This window comes from Brassica napus, chromosome C2 (genome assembly GCF_020379485.1).
Source record: "Brassica napus cultivar Da-Ae chromosome C2, Da-Ae, whole genome shotgun sequence".
NCBI lineage: Eukaryota > Viridiplantae > Streptophyta > Magnoliopsida > Brassicales > Brassicaceae > Brassica > Brassica napus.
In genome coordinates, this window is record NC_063445.1 from 2,182,891 (window position 1) to 2,202,031 (window position 19,141).

At 37.6% G+C, this 19,141-nt stretch overlaps 3 protein-coding genes and 1 pseudogene across 3 annotated transcripts; 3 read left to right on the top strand and 1 right to left on the bottom strand.

The window, feature by feature from the left end:
• Positions 1-15: 15 nt before the first annotated feature.
• LOC106383012 (probable serine/threonine-protein kinase SIS8) lies at positions 16-5,460 on the bottom strand. Its single transcript, XM_022695752.2, has 14 exons — positions 4,878-5,460; positions 3,631-4,071; positions 3,432-3,535; positions 2,716-3,307; positions 2,562-2,631; positions 2,245-2,469; positions 2,108-2,148; positions 1,886-1,954; positions 1,686-1,786; positions 1,429-1,507; positions 1,163-1,330; positions 1,017-1,066; positions 761-937; positions 16-596 (listed from the first exon to the last, which is right to left on the bottom strand). Exons 1-14 carry the CDS (start codon positions 5,325-5,327, stop codon positions 491-493), a joined length of 2,673 nt encoding a protein of 890 aa, XP_022551473.2. The 5' UTR covers positions 5,328-5,460; the 3' UTR covers positions 16-490.
• Positions 5,461-7,557: 2,097 nt separating this feature from the next.
• LOC106383677 (NDR1/HIN1-like protein 6) lies at positions 7,558-8,813 on the top strand. The gene has a single exon (XM_013823754.3). The coding sequence runs from the start codon at positions 7,820-7,822 to the stop codon at positions 8,669-8,671; it is 852 nt and encodes a 283-aa protein (XP_013679208.2). The 5' UTR covers positions 7,558-7,819; the 3' UTR covers positions 8,672-8,813.
• A 1,305-nt stretch (positions 8,814-10,118) lies between these two features.
• On the top strand, positions 10,119-15,843 carry LOC106379603 (annotated as a pseudogene).
• Positions 14,399-17,830, top strand: LOC106401088. Its single transcript, XM_048747730.1, has 7 exons — positions 14,399-14,636; positions 14,820-14,934; positions 15,006-15,090; positions 15,546-15,668; positions 15,745-15,899; positions 15,967-16,087; positions 16,179-17,830. Exons 1-7 carry the CDS (start codon positions 14,399-14,401, stop codon positions 16,437-16,439), a joined length of 1,098 nt encoding a protein of 365 aa, XP_048603687.1. The 3' UTR covers positions 16,440-17,830.
• Positions 17,831-19,141: the final 1,311 nt, after the last annotated feature.

Consider the following 19,141-nt stretch of genomic DNA (forward strand, 5'->3'; position numbering starts at 1 on the left):
TTGGTTATATCGATATATACAAGAATGTAGTACATATATATTTAGTATCAGAAGCTGTTTATATGATTAGCCTATAGCTTATATAAAGCTCTTAAAACATTAATCCCCACATGTTTTTACATTTACCAGATTTTGGGGTCAAATCTCAAACCAAAAGAAATAAAAAAAGTCCGTAGGCTTATTGTATTCTTTTTCATCATCTTTTTTTTCCTCCTGTTCATTTACCTAATAGCAACAATAATAATAGTAATTACAAAGAGGGGGGTTTTAATAGGGCTTTTTTTTTTTTTATGTTTGTTGAGCTCCCACTTCGATTGAACTCCACAAGCTTTTTCCCTAAGCCGGCAATCTTTCTTTCATCTCATCATCTTGACCGTAAAACCAACCCAAAGAAAAAGCAAAAGAAGAAAAATAGTGGCAATCCCTACCAATTGGCTCTTTGAACCAAGACCAGGTGATGATGCATCAGCAGCTTCGGTCTAAAATATCTTTACATCAAACTTTCACTTGTGTTTCCTCTGTTGCTTATGTTTAGTCCCTGTAGCCGCTTCAGACTTCTCATCAGTTGTGTAAACGATGGCCTTAAATGCGGTTCCCTATAAAACACATTCTCAACATCTTAACTTTCTCCACCCAAATGCGTCATAGCATATAGTGATTCCACTTAATCCCAGACAGACACCGACCCATGGATTCATACTACCATACAGCTACTTGCTAGATTTTTAAGGATTTTTTTAAATAAGGAAGTGAAACTTACATTTGCCAACAATCACGGATTATCTGTGCAACGGTTGGATCAATATCATCTGGGATTTCAAGGCGTCGATTCTGGAAACCCACAGCTCCAACGACTTGCATCGGGTTTAAACCTTTCCAAGGGATGCGCGAGGTAGCTAGTTCCCACAATATAACACCAAAGCTGTACACGTCACATCTGCGCATGCAAGCACACCAGTCAAATACTTTTATACTAAAATGTATAAGATTCTCTTGGCTTTGAAAATTTCACTCACTTCTCATTTGCTGGTTCATTCCTCAACACTTCTGGAGCCATCCACTCGGGCTGCACAACCAATTAGCATAACATTTTATCAAGTAAGTTACCATGTTACTATGACTGAGAGAAATAAGGAATGGCTCTATTTGAGTTATAACTGACCGTTCCTGCAGTTGATTTTGAAGACAAATAAGTGTGGTGTTTCATGCGCGACAATCCAAAGTCACAAACCTTGACGACCCAGTTTTTATCAACAAGAAGGTTCGGTGATTTTAAATCCCTATGTACAACAGTTGGGTGGCTGGTGTGCAAATAGTTCATACCCTTTGCCTGCAATACAATCAGATAGAGAACAAGCGTCAGATGATTTAGGCTAGATTGCAGTAACTTCTAGAGTCTTATGATCAACCAATGAAACCCATGCATACCACATCAAGTGCCATCCGCATTCGTCTCTTCTCATCAAGCTGATGATTTGGTCGATGGAGTAATCTATACAAACTCCCCCTGCATAGTATCATGAAAGTATAAAAATTAAGTTCAAAAGAAGAATATTAAAACTATGAATAAAAGAGAGCATCATGCTTAGAAAAGGACAACTTCAAGGATAAAAGAGAACTAGAAATCAAACTAGTAGAGCAAGTGATCAGTTCACGAATTGTAAAAGAAGAGCATGAGGATTAACCTGGGTAGGAACTCTGTCAGGATGGAGAAATTTGGCGGCCGTGTTACTGCTCCCATGAAAAGAACAACGTTTGGGTGCCGCAATCTCAACATTATTTCAATCTATCAGAACAAAATAAAAAACATTCATAGTATGATTAAACAGATTGCATGTAATTCTACAGAACTAGAGATGTCTACGAATAAATGATTTGGAGTTACTTCAGATTTGAACTGTGTCAATGCATCACCAGAGAAATCTTGATCCAAAAACTTCTTAACAGCCACTTCCTGAAAAAAAAAAAAACACAATTAGTCCAAAAAATCCATGTATAAGACAGCATTCTCCTTCACTGGAAGGAAATGGGCGAGAGGGTTTTAGAAACCGCAGACTAAGCATCATTTTCAAGAATCAGTGAACAGATACTCCAAAACATAACTTACAGTTCCATTCCACTCTGCACGGTAAACTTCTCCATATGAACCTGCAACAAATACACCACAGAGAAGGAGCACATTTTAGTATATAATAAAGTTTCCAGCTGCTAGGGAAATCTACTATTTGACAGACCAAACCTTACCAATACCAATCCGCTCGCCAATCTGAAGATCTTCCCACATAATTTCCCATTTTGCAGCCTCACCGAGAAATGGATTAATTCCTTGGTCATGTCTATCGCAAACAGAGGGCTCCCCATCAGCAGTGCTCTCCATCTTTTCCGGTGAAGAAACTTTACCCGTATTATCCACATCAAAGTTTCTCTCCATCAAAAAACCTACCTCCCCTGGTTGTTGGTAAGTCTCAGCTGTTGTAAATGAGAGAGGTTCACAATATCGTTGTCATTGTACAGTTGCTTAAAGGCACTAACCGAACCGCTAAGAAAATATTATCCCTTACCTGAGGTACAAACAGCTGGTAGTTGCAATGCTGTGGGGCTCCTTTCAGATTCAGCTAATTGATATCCAACCTATTCAGTGCGGATGAAAATAAATAAAGACTTCAGAAATAGATATGCTCATTTAGTGAAAAAAGATATGTATCCTAAGATTACCTTTTCTGGGCAGCATGGAACAGCAGAATTCACAGAACTGCTACTTTCTTGCCGAAATTCTTGAAGCAAACTCTTCCCTTTCAAGTTCTGTGGATTGACATCCATAAACAAATCTGCGGGAGGTGATGCACCACTTTCTAACAAGACAGCATGTAATTTCTGCGCGAATTCGGGGTTCTTTGCTGCACTTATGACATATTTCGAGACATTCTTAACTTTTACTTTCTGCGCACTTGTCGGTTTCCCAGAAAATGGCGGCAAGTTGTCACCAGATATCTGCTGTGTTTGCATTAGCTTTCCAAAGTCATGCTCAAACCTCTCCGTTTGATGTTTTTCAACAGCGAATCTGTCACTGTTTTCTTCATGGTTTCCAGTGAATAAGTTTGCCACCACACCAGAAGGTCTGGAATCTGTTTCCTCGAGAACTGAAAATGCTGGCGTTTCAGTTTCTTTCTCAAGAACAGGGAAAGAATCTTGCAACAGATCATCAGGAAACACTCTCGTATCGGTGCAAGCAACTGGAAGAAAGCTGCTTGGAACCTCAGCAGGAATTAGAGCACCCGGAGCACCCATTAAATCAATAATGTATTCACTGCAAGTGAAGAATGAATTAGTTACTCTGCAAAAAGTCACTACCATCACATACAAAATGAGCCCAATATCAGGAATCTAGAATATGAGCCGAAGGCAGCTGATTAGATCAGTCAAAAGAATACCTTTTATCATCTAGTTTAATCAAATTCACAGCCCCATCATCAGTTCCAGTGTAATAGCTGCCTTTTACCAGCATACACGGGAGATTAATCCTATCAGCAAGCACCTAGAAACAAAAAGAAAGAGCTATTTAGATTCACCATCGAGGACCACAACCAAAGCTAAAAACAAGTTAAAAAGCGTTGTTAACTCTTTACAAACCTTGAAAAGCAAAGCCCTGTGACGTGCAAGACCAAAATTAACTCGCCCAAGTGGAATAACAGTAGTGCTCAAAGAACTCCTTAGCTCATAGCTCCGATGTATCCACTTCCTCAACGCTTCATCAGCATTTTCCACGCGGCCACCCATCTGCTCCACAACTAAATTCGCAATTTTCTGAGTCAAAACACTCGACACCTGACCACGAGCAAATTCTGGACACTCCAAAGACAAAGCATATGTTCTCCTCTCCAGCTCTTGCAGTTCAGGATCAATCAACCGGTTCACCAAAATGACCTCGTAATCAACATTGTCTGAAATCGAAATCGCTTGAAGATCCACGAGAAGCGGCATCTTCCCCTGTGAAAGAGAATTGGATGTGATCCCATACACGTCGTAGAAACCGTCCCTGACTTTCTGATCATAGTTAATAACCTTATGTCCCTACAATAAAAAAAGAAACATCAGCATGATAAGCCTAAGAGTCCGAGTGACAAACGTGCGGTACTTTGCGTTCGTAATAGTAACAAAAACATATATAGAGATAGTTTGTTACTATTATTAAGTGTGGTGCGGGGCAGTTAGAAACATTTGGAGCCTAAGTAGCAATGATCAGTTACAGCAAAATCTCAATTCCTCTAAACTACTGATAATCTATGATGCACCGGGACGGATACGGGGTCAGAAACGGGGACGGAAGCGAGGATGGGAAACAGCAAAATTTAAAAATTATGGGTACGGGTACGACAAATATATACTAATAAAAAATATAAAATATTTATAAGACAACAAGTTTATATAGCGAATCTAACATAATTAAATATAATTTACTATAATATGTCTATTTTGCCAACTAAAATTAGAAGTAATATAACAGTGACAGTTAAAAAACAATTACACAAGCATTAGGTCCCGTGAAAACTAGTCTTATTCATAACTAAGTTCTCTAACCGTCCCCAAGAAGTACCCGTCCCCGTGCTACATAGCTGATAATTGAATGATCAGATTCCCTAAACCCCCAAACTCCAATTGATTACCTAAATCCAATGTTTTAAAAATAGTTACTCTTAGAGAAGATTATTGTTTAGGCGGGCCTGAATGCCTAAACCGATTTTTTAAAATAGTTTCGTTCATATCCGATTTGCTGACTAGGCGGGCGCTTTAGAACACTGCCTAGATCCAACTTCCTCTAAATCAATGATAATCAAATGATCTCTAAACCCTAAACTAGTCAAATACACAGTGTATACCCAATAACGGAGCGATAGAAAGTCAACGGCCGAATCCGCGTCGGTGACCGGAGCCGAAACGCCGAGGCTAATCCTCTTAGCGGCGTCGAGCTGAGCCGTATCTGCATTCTCTCTCGGATCAGGATCAGACACGCTGATCGCCATAGCTAGCTGGACTTGGTACTCCTCCTCCATCAGATTGAAATCGACACCGTCACCGGCCGCCAGATCACGCCCCGGCGGCTCAAACGGTTCCAATCTCGGCATTGTCGATGAGGCGTTGCCGAAGCCTGACGAAGAAGAGACGGAGGAAGTGGAGGCGGGGCTGGGGCTAGAGCTCGGAACAGGGCTGGGATCGATGATCGTCGTCGGTCTAGTCGTAGTGGAATCGTCTAGCCTGTGATGGTCGCCGAATCCGCCGCTGCTGCTTCCGATGTGGAGCTTCCGGAGAAGATGCTTCATCTTCGACATCGAATCGTCAACGACGGAGTGATCTCTCTCTTTCTCTCTCTAAAAACCTCCGGTTTATCTCTCTAGAGATGAACCTTCCTTTCGCTTAGCGTTTTTTTCCTCGGAAAATAAAATAATTGAACGTCCAATGAAAAAACGAAGAAAAGAAAATACTTCCACAGATAAATAATAAAATAAATGGATAAATACTAGAGGTTAACGTGCGCCGACATCTTCGAAAGTAAGTAGGATTCGATTAAAAATGCGCACTCTTATTCGGCAAGCCACCTCCACTTGGTTAGAATAGCTTTGACTATTTTTACTACAAGTCCAAACTATTTAAAACTGATATCAATAAGATTTTTTAATGTTATTTTAGACCTCTTTTCTGTTGATAATCTCTGATTTTCGAACTATTTTATAAGAAAAAATACACTGTTGTAATCAGTAACTTATGTGTATAAGTAGTATATAAACCATGACAAAAGAATTATAAGTATTCTGCAGTTAAATTGTATACAGGCTATCATGTCTTCTTTGGATACCAATTTCTTTATTTGACTAAATCTGATTTCAGAAATTTAGTTTGTTAAGTATTCTATTTAGTCCTCTATATATATAAGATGATTTTTAATTTTTATTTATTGTAACTTTGTTTTCATGTCATGATTTCGCGATTAAATGATGATTGCTAATCAAAGCCATAGACTTCCATGTATACGTTGATAAAAAAAAAAAAAGACTTCCATGTATATGTGTCCTAACGTAATCACACTACCAGAAAATGAGTAATTTCTGACCGTCATATCCGTTGGAAAACGGTCGGAAATGGCCTGCTTTGACGGATTTCCGACGGATCTGACCGTCAGATCTATATGGTCAGAAATTTTTTTGCGGTCAGAAACGGTCAAAAATGGCTGACCGAAAACCGACGAATTATTTCGGTCGGAAATTTCTGACGGAACTTCCGTCAGAAATATCCGTCAGAAACTTCTGACCATAATAGCGGTCGGAAATGTTTGACGGGTGTTTCGGTCATGAGAAGTAATATCTAAATTCAGTCCAATTTTCTTTCCTTGATCCAAAAAAAACTTGATCTTTTTCCTTCCAAGTTTTAGTTAATTAGCTATAGTCTTAGCTTATATCTAATCAAAAATAGCATTTTCAGTACTGATTCTGAATAATTCATCTAAAATAATAACAAAATGTCAGATTTTATAGAATCATAGACCTTCGAAAAAAATCAAATGGTCTTCGAATGTCAGCATGTGTGATCTTAGTAAAATTAAAGTTGTCAAAAATTAACAAAACTAATTAAGTTAATTCCTGTCAGATACGGTATGGATATCTGCTGATATGACCGGTAATAATTAAACCGGTGGTATGTAAAACGTAAACTGGATGGAACAAACGGGGAAAATATGCTGAAAATTTTGGCTAACCTAAACCTTGAACTATGTGTTATGTTTGATTATTTATAAATTTTATAGAAGATCTATGAGTTCTGATACCTCCTAAGTGAAGATGAAACAACACTATATAACTAAGAATCACATTGGAGTGAGGTTAATGTATATGTTAAACGGAAGCTGTGCATAGAACAAGTGTACAAGAGGATAGAACAAGTGTGCAAAAAGTTCAAGGCCCATGGATATTTAGAAGAAAAACTACATATAAGGCCCAAACATTTTATTTCTTACTATGCCCAGAAACTCAAGTCTTATGCTAGTCCAAAAGCCCACTCGATGGAAGGGTAAGATAATGGATGGACATTAACTGTAGTCTGGAGTTAAAGCTACTGAATCGGAGTACGTATAAGCTAATCTTGGGAATTGAGAACTCGAAATTAAGGATTAACATCATTGAAATCATAGCAGCATTACCGATGAGGCAGTGAAGCAAGTACTTATTGACTTGGGATTTACTCTCTCTGAGCAAAATGGCTTATTCTAATTATATCAACCTTCGGATCCATAATCTAGTAGTATTTATTACAATATCTGCACTCATTTAATTTTACCTTTTTTTAAACCTGCACTAACTTTAAATTCAAACTTATTCAATTGCGTGCACTCCTTTTTTATAAGAAAAAAAGTGAACTGCTACCACTACCTGTCGGTGGATTACTATTTTACAATTACCCATCATTCCTCATTTAATTATTTTCTCAAAAATATCTCATAACAATTATTCATATTTTACTGGAAAATTCTGTATTGAAAAACTGTATTTTACTTTGGGGCAGCTTTTTTTTTATGGAATAATAAATTATTAATAATTTCTTACCGCCCAATAAAGATTTCACAGACTTGGCATGGAAGTCATGAACATTCACAACAACCTAAGGAAAAAAAACCGAAAACCAAAAAACAATAAAAAAGAGAATTCTATAATTTAATTAATGATATCACATTTAAAGCTATTAAGATTCCATACAAAACACTGTGTTGTCCCTCTCTCTATCTTGTCTGCTGCTCAGATCTGTCTAGGGAGAGAAAGAAACAGACAAGAAGATGACTGACCGAGTCTTCCCAGCTTCCAAGCCACCAACCGCCACTGACGGCGTTCCACCAGCACCTCCTCCCGCTCCCGCTGCCGTTAACGGTAACGGAACAGCAAACGGCACAGCTAACCAAAAACCACAAACCTACATTCCGGCTAACCGGCCGGTTTACCGTCCGCAGCCATACAGCCGCCGCCACCACCACCGATCACGGCCAAGCTGCCGGCGAGTTTGCTGCTGCTGCTGTTTCTGGTCGATTCTGATCTTCCTCCTCCTCGCCCTCATGGCAGCGATCGCCGCCACCGCCGTGTACGTGATCTACCGCCCCCGTCCGCCGTCGTTCTCCGTCCCGTCGCTTCGGATCAGCCGCGTTAACCTCACCACCGCGTCGGACACCTCCGTCTCCCACCTCTCCTCCTTCTTCAACTTCACTCTCCTCTCGGAGAATCCCAACGGCCACCTCACCTTCTCCTACGACCCCTTCGCCGTCGCCGTCAAGTCCGCCAAGTCCGGCGAGACGGTCGCGAACGGGACGCTTCCGGCGTTCTTTAGTGATAACAAGAACAAGACATCGTTTCGGGGCGTGATCGCGGCGTCTGCGCCGGCGCGTGAGCTGGATCCGGACGAAGCTCGGCGTTTGAAGTCGGATCTGGCGCGTGCGCACGTGGGGTTTGAGATTGTGATGCGGACGAAGGTGAAACTGCGAATGGGGAAGGTGAAGAGTGAAGGAGTGGAGATCAGAGTGACGTGTCAAGGGTTCGAAGGGACAGTACCAAAAGGTAAAACTCCGACCGTAGCAACCTCGAAGAGGACTAAGTGTAACTCTGATCTGAGCGTCAAGGTCTGGAAATGGAGTTTTTAAATTTTTCACAATTGGAATTTTTATTTTTGGTTTCTTCTGGATTTTGTATTAGTGTTGGAATGATCCCAAAAGAAGATTTGTTTCTCAGTTTTTAGTTACGAATTTGCAGAGAAGAGTCAGTGAGAATTCACAGCTTCTAAAACCTTTCTTGGATGTTTTGTTTTGGGAGTTTCTTATTTAAAATTATAAACTAGATTTTGACCCGCGATTTCAAAGAGCGGGTTTATTTTTGTTTTTTTTTTCAATTGACAAATATTTAGTAAATGTCACATTTTCATATATTTGTGTTTTATTTTATAAAAGACTTAAAAATTTTATCTTTATTTATCGTATTTCATTTTAAATGACTATTTATGTTAAAAAATTAAACTTTATTTTTTTAATGAATTAAGTTGGTATAACTCTGATAAATTAATTTTATTATGGGGTTAATATTTTAATTAAAAAATTATATACTTTTAATAAAAATTTATACTTTTCAATAAAAAAATTCAATTATTTTTATGAATGCTTAAATTATATTAAGAAAAGAAAAAAATAATAATTAAGAATAGTTGAAAAAAAATTATTTGAACTTGGACTCAATGGTCCAAAGGAAAAAAAAATGTGAGAATTGAATCTGATTTTTTAATAGGCCCAAATGGCCCAAGAGAGATTTGATTTGGGCTGGATCCAAAAATAATGACCCAATATAGATTTGTTATTAATATTACTTAATTGCCCTTAATGAAACATGCAATGTTAGTGAAGGAAACATGCCCCTAAGGTAATTATGACAATAGGATCCTGCTTTAATAGTATAGATGTAATATAAGGAATTGAGTACTAAAAACCTGGAGATGGCAGTGACTACATTACTTGAGAACAACTAAATACTGAGCATTGAAGTAAAGATCATAATATACTAACATTGACAGAACCTTAAAAATGCAAAAAGAAAGTGACAATATTGAAGAACCACAGTTGAAGAGATGTGTTAAATGTAAGACGTTGAACCATCTGATCTCACATATCAATGATATCATCGCCATCTAAAGAGAACGTGCATGGTCTCTCTTTTTGTTTTGGGTTCTATGATGTAATCATACACAAGAAAAATAATATTTCACCATATTAATTGAAGGTAGGGATATATTTTCAGTGAATAAACTATTTGAACTAGCAGTTGCATGTTATATTCAATGTAGACTCTATTCATAAATGGTATGTAGTTTAATATATTCAAATGTTATTTCATAACATCAACATGTGCATTGTAGTTTAACTTTACAGAAAAAAATATTTAATTTGTTATATAATTGTCAGGAAATACTTAAATTTTAAGATACTTTCAAAAAAGCCCGCGAACAAAGAAACTGATAGATGTTCGAAACCAGGCCAACACATGTCCGAGAGCTTTACGCTCGTGTTCTCTGTTGGTTACTGACATCTTTCACTTCGCAGGGCAGCGAAGAACCAGCTTCAACTTTGCCACACAAAAGTATCGTTTAGGCTTCATCATATACGAGTATCATCATCAATCTATGGCGGAGAAGCTTGAGCCGGCGAAGGTTTTGTACTGTGGCGTTTGCTCTGTACCTGCGATTACTGCGAGTTCGGTCCTGATTTCGGCAGATGTATGCCATGGCTCATTGAAAAAGCTCCAGATCTCTATCCTGACCTACTCAAAGGTACACGCTCAAACAAATATCAAACCCTAGCTTTATAAGCTTCAACCATTCTTCGTTTGATCTAGATTGTCTTAGTGATTCATATACTTAAAACAATGTTCTAAAAATTGGTCTAGACAGACACCTAGAGCGGAACAATTTTTAAAATCAGACTATGCTCTAAAAAATCAGTCTAGTCTAGGCGTCTGCTTAATCGATAATCCCATATAAAATGCCCATATAAAATGCCTAACTATCCTCTAACAATTTTTTGAACATTGCTTACAACATTGATATGGGTACTGGTTCAGTTTAATGAATTTTTGTAAGCATTCTATAAGCATGTCTGAAAAATACATCACTTGCGTATTTGGGTTCCTGTATTATTTTGTGTATCTTCTATTCATAGATGATGTTTGATGCTTTTTGTTCCCTACTCTGTTCTTTGGGTTATGAGAGTGTATTTTTTTACGACTTAGTAATATTTGATGATGTGAATTATTATTAACTGTGTGTTCAGAAGCTAATGAGAAGGCAACAGATAATATTTCTGACAAACTCCAGTCCGTGGGGATCTCTTCAGGTGGCGCTGACGGTGCACCCTCTTCATCTCAGACGGGTATGTAAACATACATATTTGCAAGTATACATAAGGCTGTGAAGTTGTGCTTAGTGATAAGTTTTCTGGGCTTCCAACTTAAAACCAATTGGCAATTAGTGGATTGACCCAAGTACCTTATATATTACTCAAGTTCTTTTCATATTTCCGATGTATTTCATATTTCCGATGTAGGATCTTCTCTCCAATACCCTCCTTCGAGATAATGGTGCGTATAACCATTAATCTCACAGAATCCATCATACCTCCTCCGAAATCATGCTCTATTTTCTAGCGATCTCGGCGGAACTGAGCCTTCTATGGGTCATCAGCTAATGGGATGATCGGGCCACTGTCCGGGCCGGATTAATGGGTCTGAGTATTGGGCCCGCTCTGATACCATGATAAGTTTCCTGGACTTCCAACTTAAAACCAATTGACAATTAGTGGATTGACCCAAGTCATATTTCCGATGTGGGATCTTCTCTCTCATACTTAGTACACGTTAGTGCTATTGCACATTGCTCTTTAGAATTCCAACTATATATATAGTTACTTAAATGGCTGGAAGCATGTGTAGTGTTTCCCTTTCACTGGGGGAATCTACAATCGAGCTGTTAAACCGAGGTTTGTTTCAGCCAGTAAGAGATCTAGAGTTACTGATTGGTGCTGATGCTTAACATGGAAATAATTCAGCATTTGAAAAAAAAAGAAAATTTAATCATGGGATTCTCCATTAGTAGGAGGGAGATCCAAGAAGGAGGAGGCGAAACGCCTTCCTGGAGGAAAACTAAAAAAGAAAGTAAGTCTAATTTTCCCCCTCCTACACACATTTGAAAATGGACTTACTTATCAATGTTTTGCTTTTTCAATCTTATTTCATACAAACCCGTTTGTTCTTGAATAGGAGAGGCAAGAAGTTATTATTGAAAAGGTTGTCCGTAACAAGCGAAAGTGTATCACCATTGTGAAAGGACTAGAACTCTGTGGTGAGTTATTTGCTTCTTTAGTAGTGTGACATCTTAGTTATTCCTCTTACTGGCTGAAACAAACCTCATTGCTTAAAATTTGTTCATCAGGGATAAAACTCAGTCACGCTTCTAAAAAGCTCGGGAAGAAGTTTGCTACTGGAGCATCAGTTGTCAAGGTATGTAGAATATGGATTACATATCAAAATATAAAGTATAGGGTATGTACTTAGATATATTAGTGATGCTGAGCTTGTGACGAATGGGAACAAATATGATCGTTTCAGGGACCAACTGAAAAGGAGCAAATAGATATTCAAGGACATATGATATCGTTGAATTCATTGACATCGTTGAATTCATTACAAGGCACTTGGCCTGATGTAGCATAACTATCCTTCTTTGTTAGCTTTTCTCTGCATATTTTAAAACCTTTTTCAAAGTCCTTCCTAAAAGCTATTGACTGTTACATTGCCTATATCCAGGTACCTGGAAGATCCATTTTCTTCATCGAAGATGGTAAGAAAGTTCAGGCCGGTTGATGATGATCACCTCTAGCCTGTTTCTTTTTGGGCATGGTAGGTTCATGTAGACTTGCTGGTTTACGAATCTTCCCATGTGTTTGGAGGAGATCACATCTCTACAATAGCTTTAATAACATAACTTATAGTTGGATCATGGTACTATTTTCTTCTAACATCTCTGTTTCTGGTGGCTCTTTAATATTTTTAAAATGTGCCTTGAAATGAGTAATGCTTTCTTGATTCTTACACTTGAAATGATGAATGGTTTCATACACTAAGCTGATCATCAATTCTTAAGAAATATTTTTAAATAATAACAAATAATATATAAACTATATTTTAATGACTTGATCAAGTTAAAATTACATAAATATTTATTTTTTATCAGTTCGAGTATGATACATATTTCTAAAATTTTAAAATTAAAATATTTATGAATTTTATATGGTTTATAGTTTAATTTAAACAATATTATTTTTTATAAGTTATTTTGTGATAAAAAAAATTTCATAGATTTTCTAACTTAGTGGCATGCTTTAGCGAAAGTTTAGAACCTAATAATGTCCAGAAACTAAGCCAGTCGATATTATTAGATACATAAGTTAACGTAATCAGAAAGTAATCAAACAAATATTAAAAGGGCGATATACTGATTAGAGAGGCTGTCCACGTCGGACACTTAAATCAACCAATCACGTTATAATGTTTTGACACGTCATCTGGGCTTTGCATTTAAAAAAAAAAATCTACCGTGATATGGTTTGGGCCATGAAGCCCGCGGTTTAATAAAAATTTGACGTGATATTAGCTGGGCCATAAAGCCCATTATTTCTAGAGGCGGAGAACCGAGAAATGCCGACTCGAGATCCGCCTTCGTCAGTCCTTCAACCCTACTTCCCTCTATCAATTCGGTACCTTTTGATCTTCCTCTTCTCCGTTCCGTTTCACGATTTGATCCTCGAACCATCAATACATCCTCCACTTCATCTCTCTTTATTCTCATCTATGGATTCGCTTTGCTCTTCTCATCAAGATTTTATTTATAAAGCTCTCGATCGAAGTTTTATTTCGATAAAACTTCGTTCTATATTCTCATTAGTACATCGCTATTGCAATGAGTTCCAACAGAAAATCTGCGTTCTCTGGTGATTCCCGCTCGGAGAAACCAAAAGACGGTGAGGCTGGCGACTTTTCCGGTCCGATCAAGCCTATCGGCACACACGATGTCTCTTCCGGCCTCTCGATCGGCGATCCCCGCTCGAAGAAAGCCAAAGGCGATGCTTTGGTATCCTCTCCAAGTCTGACCAAACCCAGCGGCAATAGAGGTGTCTCTTCCGGCGTCTCGATCGGCTCACCTAATTCGAAGAATCCCAGTGGTAAGAACCGAATCGTTTCGTTTGATTTTTGCTAAAAGTGCTTCTAGCTATTATATTAGAAAATGAATTTTTTCTGATACCATATAGCCGACCAAATCCTTTTGATAACCCAAAAAAAAATTATTCAGTTTGAGTTTGTGTTTTAGGACAGTGAGATCAAACAAGTACGTTTTTTTCTAATAGTTTTTCTACGGTACATACAAAAACATATACAATTGTGTTACAGAGATGAAACTAATTATATGATGATGGAAACGCTCATATTTCTCTGTAGGTCCGATCATTCAGACCGCGAAGACCAGTGTCTCTTCAGGCGTAAGAAGCAAAGCCGCTGTCTCCTCTGGCGTCAGGGGAAAAGCTATTGTCTCCGCCAATGTTGGGAGAGTGATGTCTTTCAAATATGTGAAATTTGGACCTCATGAATGTTTCGGTTGATCCACTTTTGGGAAGCTCGCAATGTTCAGACGAAGTTGCTTATCGGTCTCGAAATGCTTCTCATCGACCAAGAGGTATAAACCATTTATTCAAAGCTTATGATAATATATTTTTAAAAAGATTTACTGACTAACTTTTCTAATTCAACTCAATCTCGGCTTCATCCCAGCTGGGAGGATGGACACTTATTTGCCACACATGAGAGCTGGTGGCATTTACAGGCTCCATAATTTTTTCGGGTCTAATAACAAGACATTGTATCGGGTATCCGAGCCAAGTGTCACCATCACCTTCTCATCGACCTCTGTCCTCTCTGAACTAGAGGACTGTTCGGTTTGTTTCCCTGGGGACCGTTTCCGATTCTATGGATATGAGGAGTTCAATGCTGCATGCGACTTGAAAGGGGATCTTTATGGTAAGTTCTCACTGTTTGTATAGTATCATGTTTAATCTAATCATATATGATGTGTTCTTACTCGATGAAATATATCCAGCATTGTTAGGCTATGATAATGTTTTGATCCAGTCTTAGGTATTTAGGTTTCATGGCTGGGTTTATAAAATATAAAGTATTGAGTTTGATTTTTTTCTTTTGCAGATTATGTTGGCCACATCAAACTTGTGAATGGGCAGGTCCTCAATGACAGTCTCGTGGTAGATGAAGCCGAGATAGCTTCAACCCGACGAGTTCTGCTTCATGTTCAAACACATGAGTAAGCTACTCTATATCTCATTTCATGTTCATATATCGACTCTCTTACCACATGTATATTGGATGTTATAGTGGTCCGGTGATGAAGATGTACCTCTGGGACAAGGCTGCTTCAGACTTTGGTGAAAGATTCAAGGCGTCTGGAGGAACTGCGAGTGTTATCTTAGTCACCACCTTAAACCCGAAACGATATGGAGGCTTGTATCATCAGCTTTTTCTTATCATTTTAAGAAGTTGCATAGGATGGTCAAGGAATCTTATCTGGTTAGGTTAGTTTTGAGCAGTAGACCTGCGTTAATTGAATTTAGAGCTTATTAGCTATGAGACATTTGAAAAGTATGTAAATAATTGATAGTTGATTAACCCCAATAGGTTCCGCAATAACAAATGTTAGATATATATATGCATAACTCCACGTTTCGTTTAACATTATAGTTTCCTATGTATTATAACATTGCAACTGTTGTAGGTGCCCTATCTCTCTCTTCTATGGCGTCGTCAAGGATATTTATGGACAGTGATGTTCAAGCAACCCGAGATTATCTCAATTGGTAAGCATTCCTGTTTTAAATATCGTTTTTGTTATTTCAGTATCGCAATTGATGTTTGGAGGTTGTCTTCAGGTTGAACTCGAACTTGGATGTTGCTAAGAGAGTTGATGCAAACGTTGTCACTAAGACTGAGACAGTGACCATAGGCGAGCTCTTTTCTTATGTGAAGCAGGCAGATGCTAAGGTCGTGCATTATCAATGTATAAATATTCAGTAGGATAGTCTTAGCTTCTGATATAATTGTTAAAAGTATTGTGCAGGTTGCTTGGTTTGAGTGCATAGCAACCATTGATGTTGTACACGGTTCGAGATGGTATTACATAGGCTGTGGTGGGTGCCACACAAAGGCAACCAAAGAGTCTACCACCCTTATGTGTAAAAAGTGTGGGAAGAGTGATATTGTTGGTGTTGCACAGTAAGTGATTCATTTTACCTATACTCATGCGTTCGATGCATTCACTATTAATCTTCTCATAATACAGGTACCTAGCCAAGATATCTGTGTACGACAATAATGACCAGGCGGTTTTTGTGCTCCTTGGTGACTCTGGTCATGAGCTGTCTGAGAAGAAGGCTTCTGAGTTGGTTGAGAGTTATTTCGAGGTAGTTACAAACCTGTCTGGCTTTGTTATTTAACTGTATACTCCCAAGATATTTAAAAATGTATAGTGACAATTGTTTAAATGTATGTTAGGCCAACGAGGATGAAGGATCTGATCACTTGGTTTCGGTCCCTCAAGCTCTGATTGATACCATAGGACAGACTCGCAAGTTCATTGTGAAGGTATCAACCCACAATTTGACTGGCAAGACCCAAACTTTGACTGTGACAAAGGTGCTCACTCCAGAAGACCCAGATATTGGAGTCAATTTAGAAGAATCCGATGGTGAAAGGGTGAAAAGGGCTGCTGAAAATATTGAGGGAGAAGAGCCCAAGAGAGCCAAATGTGGCTAAGGTGTGATTAGTGGTGGTTTTATGATTACTAAAACTCTATGCTTCATTTCTTTTCATTTTCAGACCTTGGTTTTGCAACATTGAACTTATCTTTCTTAAAATAACGATGGTTACACTCATTTTTAATGTTTTTTCTTCAAGTTTGATGTTTGGTTATTTTACTTTTGTTATATCTGATGCTTTTTCCATCTTTGATTGAGCCTTTAACTTTTAGTTTGCTTGCTTGATTTTTTTCTTTCGATACTCCCTTAAACAGAACATGTTATAACTGAGCCTGCACTTAATCATTTCTCTGAAAATGAGGAAACTAAGATTGTTAGTAGGCACAGAGAATGGCTGTGTTTTACCAATCAAACTTTAAAATGATTAAGAAAAAAATGAAAGTGATGCAGTCAATGTGTTTATTTCGCAGTAGATCATACATGCACATTATTTTTAAGTATTTTGTAGTAGCTATGAGAGCAGCCGTTTTTATATAAAAACATTTTTTTTTTAATATGAAAGCTTTGTTTTTTTTTGACGACTAATATGCAAGCAATGTTATATTTGAATATAAAAGCTTTGTTATTTTTTTGAACTTTAAACTATGTTTTATATAAAGTTTTTTTTAACTATGTTTTATATAAAGTTAAAAAATGTTTAATTGATTTTTTGTCAACATGTTTACACGATTATACTTTGTTATTAATTGGTCACGCCTCTTGAATCAAAGACTCGAATATAAATCGCATAGTTGGTCAATTTTAAGTTCCAGTTTCTTCTCTAGGCATATGCAAAAGGAACATTTGCATTAGATCCAAAATTTTTTGAAAAACATCTTATAACAATTAAAGATTTCAATAGTTTAAGATTCATTTTGCAAAACTGTTTTGTTTGTCCTCATAGAACTAAAATTTGCCCAAGGTTCATATAAATAATAAGACGGGCATGGTTGCAGTAATAGGAGAAACCTGAGTAGAGTAAGGAAAGAATTAGTAGAGTAAGCACTGCTATATCAGAAAAATATTGTGATTAAAAAAAAAAAACACTGAATGCATCAATCATAATGGCGTCTCTATTTGATTTGTTTATCATAAGCAAGTCTTTTTAATTACCATTTCAAAACATCGGACCGGCTGAAGTTAAACCCATACACACAAGAATATAGAGCGGTGCGCATCAAACAACAGAAAGAAGGAGAGTCAGAAGTCATAACAACAATTTCATTAACTCAGGACAATAAAACCAAACGTGTAACTTACAACCGTTATGGAAAACTGATAATGCAGTCAACTTACCTCAGCCCTTATCACCATATAAGCATGAGCAAACCCCTGTACATTTAGAGTTCTCGATTTAGTTTATCATCATGAACCACCAACCACATGTTTCCTATTCCTTTTCCTCAGAGACAGAGCTTGCGACCACAGATCCTGATAGACAGCTTACCATCAAAATTCAGAGGAAAAATACCAGTCAAACAGAGATAACTTCTCCATAATGTACTCGACAACTCATAATGGTCATTTAACGGATGACACGGCTGATCTCATGGAACACATGTTCAGCTACCATGATATATATTTCCCAGTTTCCGGTGAAATTATTGAATATACGAGTCATAAGTTTGCTTCCATGATCTCATCAGCGACTGATTATGCAGGTTTAAGAACTTTCAAGATATTATATGTTTGGTTGTCTTAGAATGAGATATAGGCTTATAGATATAGATTCAGCGTTTACGAAAAATTACTTATGGTATGACAGTTATATATCAATCTATTAGTACGATTCCTATTTAGGATGTTTTCAAAAAATTAATTTTTGATTTCTAGACGAATTATTTTTATCGACTTCTTATATTTATTTCCTGTATCTAGGCACACATGTCCGCGCCCTTATCTCTATAAGGGATTTCAACCCTAAAGCGACCAACAAGATTGACCTCGACGTAGCTTTACTCGACCTACGAGCATCAATAAGAGAACCCATTCCGGAGGAAGCTGACAAAGTGTGCTCCATCTGCCAAGGCAAATTCAATGGTTGTCCCCATAATAACATTAAGTTTTGTAACATAATAAGATCCTGATAATAATAGTTCAGGAATAATAAAGATACACGATCCAGTCAAACATAACAACCGATACTGCGTTAGTGTCTCATATAACTCATACTCAAGAACTCTTAATGGACTTTTCGGCTTTACACACCATTAGCATAATGAACAAACTCTTTATCCAGTGACATACCTGAGATTAACCGGTCAACCGGTCTGAAATCTATTTATTCATCAGGCAACCAGTTCTCTGGTTACATTCCTTCCAACTATTTCTCAACAATGGTTTCTCTGAATAAAGCTTGGCACTCAAGCTTCTCTTCATTTTGAATAAATCAGTACCCCTATTACAAACAAAAACATTGAAACTTATCATCGGGGAGTACACCATCAACACACTCCTATTACAAACAGAAACATTGAAACTTATCATCGGGGAGTACACCATCAACCCACTTTTCCGCTCGTAGCGCGGAGAGAGCTCTAGTCTTAATAATAATTTTTGTTTTAAATTAAGGAGATGTATACCAGAAAAGTAATTAATTTAGAACCTAATAATGTAACCAGAAACTAAGCCAGTCGATGTTATTAGCTGCAGTAACGATGAAATAGAGAAAATAGAAAATATTGGTTTAAATTAAGCAAATACCAGAAGAGTAGTTGAGTT

Excerpts from the sequence above, each read along its gene's own strand:
- LOC106383012 (XM_022695752.2), bottom strand. The coding sequence starts at position 5,327 with ATGTCGAAGATGAAGCATCTTCTCCGGAAGCTCCACATCGGAAGCAGC. Across the intron at positions 3,536-3,630 it reads ACAGGGCTTTGCTTTTCAAG|GTGCTTGCTGATAGGATTAA; the intron begins GTTTGTAAAGAG and ends TTTTGTTTCTAG. Across the intron at positions 2,149-2,244 it reads TGGCGAGCGGATTGGTATTG|GTTCATATGGAGAAGTTTAC; the intron begins GTAAGGTTTGGT and ends TATTTGTTGCAG.
- LOC106383677 (XM_013823754.3), top strand. The coding sequence starts at position 7,820 with ATGACTGACCGAGTCTTCCCAGCTTCCAAGCCACCAACCGCCACTGAC.
- LOC106401088 (XM_048747730.1), top strand. The coding sequence starts at position 14,399 with ATGGACACTTATTTGCCACACATGAGAGCTGGTGGCATTTACAGGCTC. Across the intron at positions 15,091-15,545 it reads CGTCTGGAGGAACTGCGAGT|GTTGTCTTCAGGTTGAACTC; the intron begins GTTATCTTAGTC and ends TGATGTTTGGAG. Across the intron at positions 15,900-15,966 it reads GATATTGTTGGTGTTGCACA|GTACCTAGCCAAGATATCTG; the intron begins GTAAGTGATTCA and ends CTCATAATACAG.